At 42.9% G+C, this 15450-nt stretch overlaps 1 protein-coding gene across 2 annotated transcripts in view; it reads left to right on the top strand.

The window, feature by feature from the left end:
* Positions 1-15348, top strand: part of GAS7 (growth arrest specific 7) — a 106932-nt gene extending 91584 nt beyond the window's left edge. For both annotated transcript variants that reach the window (XM_051798049.1, XM_051798050.1), the window contains 4 exons: positions 455-578; positions 3029-3108; positions 6206-6304; positions 7021-15348. In XM_051798049.1, coding sequence (XP_051654009.1) covers positions 455-578; positions 3029-3108; positions 6206-6304; positions 7021-7134 — 417 coding nt within the window. In that variant the 3' untranslated portion in view covers positions 7135-15348. The remainder of the gene's footprint in view (positions 1-454; positions 579-3028; positions 3109-6205; positions 6305-7020) is intronic.
* Positions 15349-15450: the final 102 nt, after the last annotated feature.

A 15450-nucleotide genomic window follows, 5' to 3' on the forward strand; every position in this document is an offset into this window, starting at 1 on the left:
ATCCAGAACTTGCTTAAAGACTAATTTTGTAAGATACTTGAAATTATTTCAACAATTCAGGTCCTAAGAAAAGTGAATGGAAGAGGTGTCTTGGTGATGATGCTGTTTAAGACATTGGGAAGAAGCTCCAGTTCTCCTTTCTTCCAGAAATAGTGAGAAAGCTGTTAGGAAACATGAGAGTCTGATGATGCCATTTGTCCTGTACCTTTCTAAGAATCTACGATGAGTTCAGATGCTTTTGTGATTTGTTGGTGCCGACTTCTCTGTGGTCATAGGACACTTCTTTGAGCCCCACATGATGCTGTAAGAACCTGAATCCCAGTTAGGATCCAATTTCATGCAAAGTCACTGACTCTTTATTGACAAATACTTGTGTGAAGGAGTCCTAGATGGCTGAAAGCAGCTGGCAGTTCTTTTCCTTTAAAACACGTTGCTCTTCTTTAATTACTCCAAGGCCCGGAAAGCCTTGACAGAGAGACAGAAGGATCTGGAAATGAAAACACAGCAGCTAGAGGTGAAGCTCAGCAACAAGACAGAAGAAGAAATCAAGAAGGCGAGACGAAAGTCCACTCAGGCAGGTGAGTACCTATGTCCGTCCGCGGTGGGAATGAGCATGGCCCCACGAGAACAAGATGGGATGCAGCTGCCCATCCCTCCACGTGGTTCTTGTTTTTTAATATTGTAGCTACAAAGGCAAAGTGAACCATGCTACAAATTTGTGATATTAAATCCTCTGAAGAAACAAGCCTAGTTTTTCCAACTCACATGTCACAAACTGTTGATAACTGGGGTGAGAACAGTAAAAGCAGGATGAGTTTTCCTTCTGTTTTGTGAAGGTTCCTTAGATTACAGAATGTTTGTGTAACTTTCCAAGTCAGATTCAGAGAAGCTCAGCTGAGGATGTTTCTTCCTTAAATCATAGTTTGTTCCTTGGTTCTTTCCTAAATCACAGTCACCCACAACTATGTGAGTGCCTATTATACTTGCCATTGCTGTCTTTTTCCTTGAAAGTGAATTTTTTGTCTTTTTTTCCACTACTACTCAGTGATTAAAATAATTTCTGTTGTAGGAATACTGAGGAGATAGTAGTGTGTGCTGTGTTGCACTGAGGACACAGCTACTTGCTGTGACCCGTGCATATTTTGCAGAGGCTCAAGCCACATCTGCATGATCCTTCAGGAACTTTTTTGAGATCTGCAAAGCTGATACGTCCAGCTCCATTAGTACCTTTGCTGAAAATAGGTTTTAACTAGGGCTTCCATGTTTCATCCCTTCATAGAGCTATTCCTTGGTAGAGTGGTCCTTCAGAGTTCTGAGGTTTTTAAAACTTCAGGATAGCATGTCTGGGTTTTGAGGAGAGTCACTGACAGTGTGACCATGTGTATAGGCAATCATTTGAGGAGAAATAAAAGTTACGAGTTCATGACAGGATGCTCCGTGAGAGATGTTCTTTATTCACCTGCAAATTCACAGACACTGTGTTCCTTGCATCCTTAGAAGTTGGTTATAATGGATACTTATTGAACAAGCAAGAGAGAGCTGAAGATCAAAGTTTACTGTGAGTCTTCCCATTGCTGCTCTCCACCTGGTGCCACCGTTCTGGTACGTGGCAGATGAGGTCTTGTCCCACCCCCACAGGTGGTGGTTCCCAGAAGCAGCATGTGGTCATTTGGCTTTGAAAGGAGCCCTGTTGGCGAGTGGGTGATAGGACTAGAGAAAGCTCTAGAGCAGAGCCCTTCTATGATCCCATGGGTTACTGATAGGTGGTGTTCCTTTCTGCTCCCATGGACTGTTCATGTGTTTCATGGCTTTCTCATTCCTGACTGTTCAGTGGCTCAGATTCACTCGAGCGAGTGGAGAGTAACCCCATGTCAAAGAGCCCCTGAGGAACCTCCTAGAGTGTGGGAACTGTTAGTTCAGACTTGTCATAGAATCACAGAATGGTTTGGGTTGGAAGAGACCTTAAAGGTCATCTCATTCCAACCTCTCTGCCATGTGCAGGGACACCACTTTCCACTAGACATAGTCATGTTGGACTTCGCACCCCCTTCCTGGGTGGATGAGCTTATTGCCAAGCTTTGAGCCCTGAATCCTGGCTTCTTCGTAGAGTTTGGTTGCCACCCAAAGTTCTAAGCCCAGGAGAAACTTCCAGATGCATTTACATCGTTGGCTCTGATTGGTCTATGGAGTCCTGTTCTTAAAGCTTGGTTCGTCCTCAGTTTATGTATAAAGACCATTTTGCACCTAAAATAGTAAGATGTATTTGAGCCCTGGACATAGACGTCAAACCATTAGGGAAAGCGAAACTGAACCTCATTTAAAGAACTAAGAGAATTTCCTAGCTGAAAAGCAGCAATCTCTGAGACACGCCTTCCAGATTTTCCACCCACCTTTCCCTCTGTCAAAGCAGAGTCCTGCAACAAAGAAAAAAACGGAAAGAACAACAACTTCTTGTCTTACTGCCCTGAATGCAGGAGGCAGCCAAAGCTCGGCTGGAATCGAGCATCTCCAGAGGCTGGAGAATGCATGAGGCTGCAAATAAGCATCACTTCATCTAACAGCTGGAGCCTGATGCATTGCTTCCCTTTGAAACAGAGACCTCTTAGAATACAGTCTCACCTACAGAGTGCTACCATTCAGCTCCATAACTCATGTTATTATTGATTTCCCATTTTAATTACTTTATTTTTCAGATATAACTTCCTGTCTATGACTTTTTTTTTTTTTTAACTGAAGTAACTTGCTTTCCTATTTCTGGGCATTCTGTAAAATACTACTTAATGCTCATATTTGTTTGTCTTTCCCCCTCATTCTTTCTCACCCCAATCACCTGCTTTTTTGCCTCACATCAAGCGCATGCAAGATGAAATTCTGGTGCATGTAACAAATGTCATGTGACAGAACTGCCGTGAGCTCCACCAGGGCTGATCTTCAAACCCTCGGGGTCTGTTCTACAAAACCTGACCTGCAGTTTCCTTCTAAGGTCTGGCTAGAGAAGGCTAACGTGTTGCTATCTTGACTCTTTCAGGAGATGACCTGATGCGCTGTGTGGATCTTTACAATCAAGCCCAGTCAAAGTGGTTTGAGGAGATGGTGACCACCACTCTGGTACATAGCATCTAACACTGTAACATTGCAAAATTGTAATGGCCTACAGCATTCCTCATTCACAGCTAGTTCAGTGCAATGCAGTGGGGAAAACTGGGTGATATCTCTCCCATTATATTTCCCATTCTCAGTGCTAAGAAAAACTCATTATTAGGGGAAGGAAGAAATAATTGTTTCTTTGCAGAAGGCATTAAACCAGTTCAGGACTGCTTAGGGGCCAGGACACTAGAATTGTCCTCAGGAAGGATGAAGTAATGCACAAGAAAAACATGGAAAAACACATAATAAATCACTGAATTCACTTAATAAATTTTTGTATTCCATGATTTTACAATTTATTGTGCAGTATTGCCACCTCAGACAAGGCATGCTTAACTCTCCATTTGGTTATTATTTTGCTTTTTTGAAGGTAACGCACTTCACAGACCTTTGTCATAGACCTTTGGGTTTAGGCACCAAGATACAGCTTTGTTGTACCAGGAAGCAGATATTTTCCCAAAAACAGAAGAAGAGAGAAAAAATTGGCTGTTCCTGTACATAAGAGACCTGATTTCCTCTTTACCTTCACTGGCATTTTCTCACTGATGCAAATGACACTGACCATCTGTGCCACTGTGGCCAGATACGTCATAGAATCAGAGAATGGTTTGGGTTGGAAGGAACCTTAGAGACTATCTCATTCTTACCCCCCTGCCATGTGCAAGGACACCTTCCACTAGACCAGGTAGCTCCAAGCCCCATCCAGCCTGGCCTTGAACACTTCCAGGAATGGGGCAGCCACAGCTTCTCTGGGCAACCTGTGCCAGGGCCTCATCACCCTCACAGGGAAGAATTTCTTCCTAATGTCTAACCTAACCCTCCTTCAGCTTAAAGCCACCCCCTCTTGTTCTGTCACTCCAGGCCCTTGTCCAAAGTCCCTCTCCAGCTCTCCTGGAGCCCTTTTGGGCACTGGAAGGGGCTCTAAGGTCTCCCTGGAACCTTCTCTTCTCCAGGTGAACAGCCCCAACTCTCTCAGCCTAACTTACTACAAGCTACCAGAGGAGGCATCTTTGTGGCCTCCTCTGGACTCAGTCCAGCAGCTCCACATCCTTCTTGTGCTGCGGCCCCCTGACCTGTGTGCAGTGCTCCAGGTGGGGTCTCACTAGAGCAGAGCAGAATGGGAGGATCACCTCCCTCCACTGTATATGTGAGCTCTGTATTTGCTCCCAGAGAAGGCACAACTTGCAGGTGCACTAGTAGATGGCTCAAGTGGGCAGCCATAGCCTGCAGCTGCACAGCAGGTTTGTCATTTGTGGAACTCAGGCTGACAAGCATTCGAAGGCAACTCTTGATACACGTGAATATAAAATCTATATTGAAAACAGTCTTTGTCTGATCAGCTAAGACACAGATTAGTTCATATGGAATAATACCAAGTTGAGAGTGTCAAGGTCTTAAGATTTCTGCTTCCTCGCTGAAGTTTCTGGTGGAGATACAGTGCATGGTCTGCATATGGCACCAGCATACTGGGTTTGGTGTTATGGTCCTGCATATCTGTGCCCTAAAAAAGGGAGTCTGAGTTTAAAGTGGGCTATTTTTTTTCCGTAACAGCAGTACATCAGCTGCAACAGCAATAGGAGCCCATCCATTCCATAAGCTCCTTTGCTCATCCTCGTCCCCAAGCAGATAGTCTGCCACCTGAGATTTTTGTGCTGTAATGAAGAATGTTTCCCAAGTTTAACAAGTTGCAGATAGCACTGGGAAGGCCATGTAGCAGCCTGCCGGCTTGTATGTTTCAGTTGCACTCTGCTGTAATGCTCAGTAAGTGGACACCAGAAATGCCCTCTGAAGGCGGGGTTTGTAGGATTTGGCCCCACAGTGTCTGTCTCTAAAGGCAGACTTCCATAGCATCTCCCTTCCACTGCTGCTGCTTAGATCACAGAATCATAGAACCATAGATAGAACCATCATAAAACCATAGAATATGCTGAGTTGAAACTGACCTATCAGGATCATCAAGTCCAACTCCTGGCCTTGCATAGGACACCCCGAGAATCCCACCATGTGCCTGTCCAAATGCTTCTTGAACTCCGATTGAGTTAGTGCTGTGACCACTTTCCTATGTAGCCTGTTCCAGTGCTCAACCACCCTCTGGGTGAAAAACCTTTTCCTGATATCCAACCTAAACCTCTCCAGACACAGCTCCAGCCATTTCCTTGAGTCCTGTGCTGGTCACAAGAGTGAAGAGATCAGTGCCTGCCCCTCTGCTGCCCCTCGTGAGGATGTTGAAGACCACAATGAGGTCTGACCTCAGTCTCTTCTCCAGGCTGAACAAACCAAGTGTCCTCATCCCCTCCCCATACGGCTTCCCCTCAAGGCCCTCTGCCATCTTCTTGGCCCTCCTTTGGACGCTCTCTAATGGCTTAATGTCTTTTTTATGTTGTGGTGCCCGAAACTGCACACAGTACTCAAGGTGAGGCCACACCAGAGGGACTAAATGCAGATTTTGGGATATAATCATAGTATAACCAGAATCCAGAAGAGGGAGGCAAAAAATGTCAGAAGGAAAGATAGAAATCACCTACCTTTCCAACTAAAGTGTTGCTGGGGTCTGCTTACCGCCAGCTGGGCAAGGGAGAAATTTGTCCCAGTTCATCACCCAGTGAACAGATAAAAGTGCTCTGACCAATATCTGGTTGGACTGGGGGCAGTCTGACCCATACACCCCAATGTGCTTCCTGCTTCCCCAAGGAATCACTGTAACTTTTAGAGCTAGCAACGCAGCATGCAGAACCTCTTGCAAGAAGCAGATTCCCTCTTGCTTCCCTCTCTGAAGGCAGTGGCTGCGCTCTCTGCCTTGGTTGTCTCAGTTTTTTAGCCTTTTGAAAGGTTTCGACATTTTTTTACCTGTCATTAGGTTCAGGCTGAGATGACTGCTGTTGCTTGCTGTTTCTGATTCTCTGCAGAGCAGAGGAATGTGCAACCACAGAGTCCAGCTCCAAAGCATGACCCTGGGGCAGTATTGAACTCAGTGGGAGCCTTTTGTGTGACATCCTTTCTCCAGGTCTTCAAACTCAGGTTCAAGTAAAAATACGGACTTGTTTTTCTTCATGTCTAGGAGCTTGAGAGACTAGAAGTTGAGAGAGTGGAGATGATTCGGCAGCATCTGTGCCAGTACACACAGCTGCGGCATGAGACAGACATGTTCAACCAAAGTGTAAGTCTGCTTTTTGTTCCGTTTCTGTGGTCTTCACTGCCCTTCAGCTGAGCAGGACAGCCCCTCCTGACCTGACTGACCTGTGTTGAAGGACAGGTGAGAAGCGTCTGCAGTCAGCTTGTTAGTCTGCAGCAGTACTGTGCTGCCTCCCTGCAGTCCTGCTCCTCCAGGACTCTGATCCTTGTCACAGTTCATACTGCTGGATCACAGCTCTGCTGGGAGAGATACAACTGCTTGAAGTACATTTGGCCAGTATGAGCCATTATTAGCTCTCCCAGCATGAAGCACTGCTGCTTGAGGTCTTCTCTTTGTGCAAGGAGGATGGTAAATGATTTCACTGAGATGGAAGTAGATATATTTTTCTTATTAAAAACTGGCTACTTATCAAATATTAAAATATGGGAAATGCATGCTGACCTCAATACAGTTGTATCTGGTGTAAGGCACAGATTGCAGGAGAGGAGTCATAGACCGACTGGCCAATGTCTGGCACAGGAAGCCTGTCTCTGCTTGATGTTAAATATCCTTCTTCTCTGCTTCCCACTACAAGGCTGCACATTCAGATCTGGCTGTTGTCCGCCAAGTCTCGTGTATGTGCAGCTCTCACTTGTCTGTGAATGCCATGTTGGCATGCCTATAGCTGCTCTACGTGTAAGAGCAATGACTCTGCTTGAAATGTGCCCTTGACATTTGGATTCTTGTTTTCTTCATTTTAGACAGTAGAACTTGTGGATCAGTTGCTTCGGAAAGTGGATCCTGCCAAAGACAGGGAACTGTGGGTAAAAGAACACAAAACTGGAGATATCCGACCCGTGGACATGGAAATATAGACTGATCTATAGTTGTATGTGATGAGTCCACTGAATTAACCAGGCTAATGTTTGTTTTTTAAGGTTCAGAAGAGCATAGGGAAGAGGTGGTTTTACTACCAGACACCTTGTAATTTATGCCTCTATGGGCTATCTCTGTTCCATTTAGTCATTACAATGGTCCTCATTGTGCTAAGCCTTAAGCACCAGACATTCCAGGGTGAAGAAACCAGATGTGTGCTTCCCTCCAGAGGCTCCCGATTGCACGCAGCTTCGAGAAGAAATCTGCTTTCTGGTACAGAAAGTGCTCTGTTCTTCAGTGACTTTGTTCTCCACCCCTTGCATGACTATCTTTATACAGTATGTTAGAACAACCATGCAGTGAGCCTCTGGCCAGCGATTAGGTAACTGAACATGATGCAGGAGGCAAGGAAGTCCTGATCATGAATCCCAGGTCTATCACTGGCTGCTTTCATGGCCACAGGCAAGTCAACTAATTTTCCTGGCTGCCCTATCTATAAAATACGTGTATCTCACAGCAATGTTGTGTGAATACATTGATTTCATATAACACTGTTTTTCACCATGGCAGTGAAGTGATGGCCCTTCTCCCAAAATCTGTGGAGAAGACTCCTGTTCTTCCTGTTTTATACTCCCTCTCAGGGATACATAAACCCATTATTATGATTTCTGTTGTAGGCCAATCGATAAGGTTGAAAGTGTTACCATCACAATTTTTTTATCAGGAAAGACTTGGTTGTGCTATACCTACCTCATTAGCTGTTGGAGTGCCCTCAATGACGGGAGGTTATATACCAAGGAATTAATGAGATGTTCAAAACCTTTCCTGCTCATGCAAGATGTTTTTTTCACAGAATCTTCTTAAAGACAGTCCTTATAGTTTACTTGGGATCTAGGTTTAAACTTCCCTTTGTTGGTTCCTTCAGGTGAATATCACAGACGTAGATATCTCTAATTACCAAGTTTGTCCAGCTAAATTTTGGCTTTTATCTTTTTGAAGCCTGATTTTCAAAGGTGCCATGAATCTGTGATTGCTAGATTGCACTCAGTCTAGATGTAGGTGGCCAGCACTTCTGTACTATCAGTCTTATCCTGAGGTTTTTCCTTTGTTACCCTTACTGCAAACCACCAAGAATTCAATACTACTCTTGGCAAACAGTGTTATGTAGTTTGGAGACTGGTTTTGAACAGACACTTATTTTATTCTCCTGCTGTTATTTCTGATTGATTATTCAGTGTTGGTGTTAATATCTTTTTTCAGCATTTCATACAATGCAAAGATTCTTCAGATTCTTGATATAGATTCAGCAGAAACCTTGATTCTCACCACTGTGGCCTTTACTCAGTGTTTAATGGCGTGTTAGCTGCAATTTCCCAAACCATAGTCTTTCATTTGATCCACAGTTACGCTCCACTTTATTTCACTGTTATTGTCTTTTTCTCCCCAGCACCAGAATTACATCCTTCTTTTGTTCCACTACTATTCCAACTTTTTGTTCACCGGCCTCAAAGCGCTGTGATTAGATCACTGGGAATCAGTAAAATTTTATCTGAGGCACGTTTATAATATTGCTGCAGTGGTTATTTTTCTGGTTTGTTATATCAAACTGAATTCTCTTGCTTCTTCCTATTGTTCCCTTTTTCTCAACCATCTCTTTATCAGTACAGGTTCATTCCTGTCTTGCAAATACTCCTGCTACCCACTTCTCTGCTGCCTCATTAACCTTTATAAACCTTTGCATGTTGGCAGGTATAGTGTCATGACTACTGCGTGCTCAGGATCACTGTTCCTGGTGTGACACCATTTCCACTGCACGCTTCAGAATTTGGACTAATATTTTATTCTTGGTGTTGGAAGAGCTTGTTGCAGAGACCATCGCAACACCGGTGAAGTGTTTGGTTTGCCTGAGCGTCATTTAGTCCTTGAGCTCAGAGTACATATGCTTCCCTAGACTCCTCTTTTCATTCTGCCTTCTTCCCTCAAGCAGGATAGTTTCCAGATGAGCTCTCATTTTCAGTCTTCCTACTGATTCACTTGCTGTCCTATTAATTTTTGGGCATACCAGTGTATACTTTTCCTAACTCTTACCTTGCACTTTGGAGGACAGGCACTTTTTTATTTTTTAAACCACAAGTGCAGGGTGAGCTTTTAAAACTTCAATGACCCAATATAATGGGAGTACATCAGAGCTGCATCTCAGGTTGCCCCAGTGTTCTAGGCTGTATTGTAAATTGAAATGAGCAGTCTTGACAACACCTAAGCACATTCTTGTTTCAATTGCAAAACCAAACTAGTTGTGCACTTTATACAGTATTCTCCTTAATAAATACCTGAAATAATCTGTTATCAATTACACTTTATTTTTCCTCTTTCTTTAAAGATGTATGTTATACATAAAGATATATGTTATTTTGGACTGGAAATGCTGTCCATTAGCACAGGTTTCTCTGAGGACCGAAATGTGTTTTGGTTCCTCTGCTAAGGTGTGTTTAAGCCGCTCTCAATTCCTAGTTGTGTTTTCTGGTAATTTTTCTTTTTTTACTTTTTTTTTTTTTTCCAGACAGTTTTCCTGATTCTAGTTTTTGGTCCATTTGAAATGTTTTAGGGATGTGTGAGTTGCACAGAACAGTAATTCTCTTAATGGAGTCTGTATCTCCACTTCAGTAACCAGAGGAGGGCACTGGTACCTGGTTCTTGATCTTTCCCAGCTCCAGCAGACTCATGCACGGTGCTGCTCTGTGACAGGTGAGATGCTTCCTCTGCAGCAACACTTCCATCTGTAATTGGTGGAAGTGATAAGGAAGTTTTGCTGTTGCTTCTAGACAATTTCTAGCATATTTCTTTCAAAAGATGATATTCCTTCATGATACAACACTCAACACTGTAGACAGTGGGATCAGTGTTATCTGGCTTTGTTCTTTGGCTGATGGATCCTGCACCTTAGAGATCGGGGAATGCTGGAGCCCCTGTGCTTCTGAAGTGACAGCATCTTCAAAGAAGGTAGTGACATGTTTGAAGGAAAACATGGGTGTTTGGCCTCATGTTCATTCCTAAGAAGGTAAAGATGTAACTTTGGGAGTTTCAGCAGTACTCTGTTCATCTTCCATCTAGTTTCAAAAATGCAGTGGAACCCAGTCTTTCCTTGTTCTTATCCTAAACAGCTGCTTCTCCAGAGCAAGATCAAGCTTTGCGTTAAGTTAAAATAACTAGCATGTGTTGATGCTGCATGACGTTGCTGCAATGTCACTGTTAATAGAATAGCAAAGTGAGTCTCTTACCTGCATACGTGCTGAGCTTAAGCATCATCTCGTTTCATCTGGCAGATGGGCTCACACACTTGGTGTGAGTTTTTGCTGGTTTAGTCACTATGGGTATCAGATTTACAGGACTGTCTTGCATCTTCATAGGCTCTGGGGTCACAGAGCAGAAGGTGAGTGCTCGATTAGTACTGTATGGTTTCACCTGCAGAGGTACAAGTGGAAATTTACCTCTGGTCCTTGTAGCTCTGGTAGCTCTGCTTACCCAGGTCTATTGAAGCCACCTGTATTTTGGGTGTTGTCCTGCCGCCCCTGTGGAGCTCCCTCTTTGTCTGAGCAATGCTGTCACACACTTGTTCCATGCTGTATGGCTCTCTGGTGATCTCCAACCAGACTCTCTTGGCCCTTGTCTCAACAAAAGGGCTTTCTGAATTCCTATGGCTTTGGATCTGTTGGATGTCCTGACACCAGTGCCAGAGCTGGTGAGGTGCTTGCCAACTGTACCTTCAGCTGCCATACAGAATGAGAACTTTTTATTCATCATCCATACCAGCCTGCCTGCATCTTCAAAGCCATCTTCTGGCACAGTTGGATTTCTTTCTCCGTGGTATTCTTTCAGCTTATTTCCTACCAGAACTCATTCTGGTTCCAGTGCTGTTGTCTGATTCTTTTTGGAGTTAATGAACTGAAAGCAGTCACTCCTTTACCATGTGGACCAAATGCACCCTTCTTCCTTCAGCAGCAAGATTCCAGTTGCTTTCATGGAGCAATATCCAAAAAGGCCTAATGCAGATTTCCAGTCTGCTCCAGGTTAAGTCATGTCTTTCACTCACATTTGTTCATCGCTTCTCTGTTTTGAAATCTTTTGAACATCTTTTGAAAGACTTTAGTTGTTCCCTTATAGGAATGTTATTTCATTATTGCATGCTGGAATCTTTAGAGATACCTTCACTTTTTTTTTTTAATGTGAAAGTACTGTAACAGCAGTGAAAATCATATGGAAATTCCTGTTATGTTTCTAGACTCCCTTTCCCCCTCTGCAGGCCTGTCTGAGCTGCTGGGGGGCAGCTGTGTTCCCCCTTGTGTTGCACAGGGACAGTAAGCACTGGAAACATTTTTTCTTGATCTTTTAACAGGCAGCATGCAAACTTTGTTCTGCTTCTCTTTACCCTTTATGCAGCTTGCTTTTTTTTTTTTCAATCGGGTTGGGTTTTTTTTTTTCCTAACTGGAATTTTTTGTTCAGGAAACTTTCACATGCTCAGTAGCAGTCGTAGTTTCTTGAGCTTTGTCAGAACCGCCTTAAATTTGTCCCTGTTTTTAATGTCATTATTTAACTATTCACTGCAAGTTAGGCTTGTTATATAGAAATGTGCACTCTTCACCTCTTCTTTGGAACCGCTCAACACTCAGAGATTTCTTGGAATATAACAGGGAGCTGTTAGGTGATAAGAGTCTTTGAAAATCAGGCTAACAAACAGAAATGGACAAGCCTCTTTTTTCCTTAGTTGAACTCAATACATGGGTAAAGTAAACATTAAGAAACGCGAACCTCAAGTACTTAATGGATAAGACGTTGCTGCTCTCTGTGCAGCTCGCTGCGGCTCTAGGAGTGTCCCCGTGCAGGCTGTGGTCAGAGCACACCGCACAGGTCACCCGCTGATGCAGCTGTGAAAACCCAAATCCAAAATTCAGTGACAAAGTAGCTCTGCCCATCTATTTCTTCAGTCACACGCGGAGAGAAAAGGCATTGCTTACCCAGGTTGGTCCTTCACTACCAAGCACCTTAAGAAATCCAGACCAGCACCTTGAAGGTCCCCCTGGAATGAGTAGTGACTTCTTGGTGTGATTATTTGATCGTTTCCTTCTGAACTGGAAACAGATTTACTGTTTCATAGTATCTCATATGTTCTTGTGCACTAGTGCAGCTGGCTGTGTCTGTTCCTGGAGATCCAGGCACAGTCTGGTGTCCTGGGGTCAATCCTGGTCACCCTTACATTTCTTATTTGGCGAGAACTATGCCTTCAAAAGACAATGTCAAAAAGGCAGTTTTCAAAATAATGAGCTTTTCTGATCACAGACCTTTTCAGAAAGCCTGTAGGCTTTTTGCTCCCCAGTGTGTGTTGAAGTAGGAGAATGAGGTCCAAGGGATTGCTGAACCATGGCTCTGAGGGGTTCTTGGTATGTGAACATTCCTCCCGTCCTTGCACAAGGATGAGGAACGGCCGACAGGCATCCTGTGTGCAGCAGAGGTGTCTAACGTCACCAGAGGAGCCTACTGGTCACATTTACCTTAACCAGGTGGGCAATAGTCACGGGATTAATTCAGATTAAAAACAGACACATAGGGCAGGAAGATATTTAGCTTCCCGGGTGACCTCTCTCTCAGACCTCGATGGATCTAGTAAGAGACCCATCACTCTCCCAGTTTTGCTTAGCACATGAAAATCAGTGATGAAATATTCCCTTGTATCTATAGCTTCATACAGAGCTTTCCAACTTGCACCTGGTTGTGCCAGTGGGAGACCAGTACTTACCAATGCCACCCTGGGAACCGCAGAGCGGGTCTGTCATTTAGCGGCACAGTGACATCCGGCGCCCTCGCACTGCACTGCTCATACACCAGGCTCAAGTGTACCGAGCCTGCTGTGCTCCAGGAGCTTGGAGTACACAGCCTTGCTGTTGCACAATGGTGAGGAAGTCTTTCCTTGCAGTAAATCCTTGTCTTTTCCTGAGAAGCGTTATTGTGTAAATAATATCCATTACTTTGTCTTACAGTAGATTTTATTCATATGAATGGTGCATCTTTCAACTCTTATTTTTCCCTCTCCATTGTTACTGTAGCAAGCCCTTCATCACTTTTCAGAACCTTTTCTTTAATTTTGAATTTTCATAGAACATATCTGTTGTTTCATCATGCTGACCAAACTTCATGCTTTTGGGTATTTTCTGGGAGTTGTAAGTGCTTTTTGGAGAGGTTATTTTGTCTTTTAATTTGGATTTTTCCTATCAGCCACCAGGTTTGAAAGTAATGACTTTTTTTGTGCTAGCCACAGTTTCGTTTTTATTCCTGGACATTGTTTTCTGAAGGGACCAACACATAGCACAATTTGACTTAAATTGCTAATCCCAGGCATTCCTCAAGGCAGAAACCTTTTGTGCCTAATGATGCATCTGAATCTAAGAACTGTACATGGATAAAATCTTTCATAGACCATTAAAAAAATAAGTCTTAGGTTAACCACATAATAATAATTATAGAAAAAATATGTATAAATTTGAACTATTCAAATTTAACTCCCTCAACTTACATTAAGTTGAACTATTTCAGGTGTCTCATAAGAAACAAACTCAGTGGATATTCAGAACAAAAGCTTTCCAGCTGCTGTATTCAGGTTCAGTGACTGGATAGGACTATAGTTTTGAGTATACGCAGTCTTTTAGGGCTACTGATGTAACAAGTAATTGAGTAATGGCTTGTATCACAAATTAAAATTCTGCTACTAGATCCCCTTGAAGTGCCTCTCTAAATAGTATCTGCTACAAGCATGTAAAATACACAGATTCACACTACAAATTTCCAAGTCTCAGGAGCAGCCAGTGTGTACAAATCTGTGCAGGATTCTCAGCCCCCCTTCCTTGCTCTGAGTCGTTCACTCTTTTCAGACATCCACATCTCCAGGACACCTGCCTTTGTCTCACTGATAATTTACTGTCCAACACAGGCATCCTAAATTCTCAATGCTGAAAATAGAATAGGAAAATTTAGACTTAAAAGCAACTGCATTAGATGGGCAACTGCATTAGCCCATTAGATGGGCTAATCTTCGAGCCCATCCTTCAGTGTAGGGATCTCAGTAGACTAAGCAGGAAATTCTGCAGTGATAATTCTGAATAAAAGAGTCGAGTAGTTATCCACTTTATTGTGTAAAATAAATAAATAAAAATAGTAATTATAAAAAAAAAGAATTAAAAAAGCCACCACATTTTTTTTTACACCTGTTGCTGAGAAGAAACGTTCTGGTCCTGGAACTCTAAAGCTGAATAGTGATTTTAGGGATCTCATATCTGCTGACATGATAATCTTAGTCATGTGAATTTGGGAATGCTTGACCTGAAGTCCCATATTCCTTTGGAGTTTTTTGATTGAATGGCTAAGATTATCAGAATAACCTAAGGAATTTGGATGTCCATTTACCACTCTGGCAGGTCAAAAACATTGACAGCAAGCCTCTATCTGTTACGAGAACAGCAGGTACTAGTACTGGACAAATATTTTCTTCTCCTCTTTAGATGATTTCCATGTTTTCTGCAGCCCAAGACAGTGAGAATTCCACTGGGCGGTTCTGCAGACGTAACAGCAGGAATTCACAGGCAGGCCAGATCACCAGTCATACACTAAATCAGAGTTTTCTACTAAAATAAAGTTGCTTATTTGGTCCTTTTTGTGTAAGTTTTCCTAAATACTTCTAAATTTCTAGGAAAATTGTCTTTTGCCAGTACTAATGACTTGTTTTTAAAGATGCTTAACCAAAATTTTATAACTTCCCATAAATTTTGGCTGAATAGACCCCTTAAATAGTTTATTTATCATGCAGCCTCTGTCTGAGTAAGTAGTAAACCTTGGATCATTGTGGAAATTATAGGATGGCTTTTGTTCCCTAAGGATACATGAAGGAATCACTTACTGAACTTAAGTTGAATGAAGAAAAGATTTAAGGGGCAGATCTTCAGCTTGGGTAAACTGCCAGAGTTCAGTGAAGCTACTTGATGTCAGCTGTGGATCTTGTCCTTCAGTGTTGAAGGCATTTCCTATATGTAATTTTTCTGTCTTACTGTAAAACAATTTCATATGGTTAAACTGTATTTTCCTATATTGTTCTGCGAGTTTATATGCATCATAGTGCTCATCTCATCTCCTGTAAAATAAACTGTACAGAGACACATTGAGCATGGAATTGTCTTTACCCAATTGCTTTTTCTTCTACCACAGCCCTGCACTTTGTGAGTGCAGTTTGATCAAAGACACTCTGTGGGGTGCCACATGCATACGGACAGCT

The sequence above is a fragment of the Manacus candei genome, unplaced genomic scaffold (assembly GCF_025592945.1).
Source record: "Manacus candei isolate 608988 ecotype Guabito, Panama unplaced genomic scaffold, ASM2559294v1 h1tg000047l, whole genome shotgun sequence".
Classification (NCBI taxonomy): domain Eukaryota; kingdom Metazoa; phylum Chordata; class Aves; order Passeriformes; family Pipridae; genus Manacus; species Manacus candei.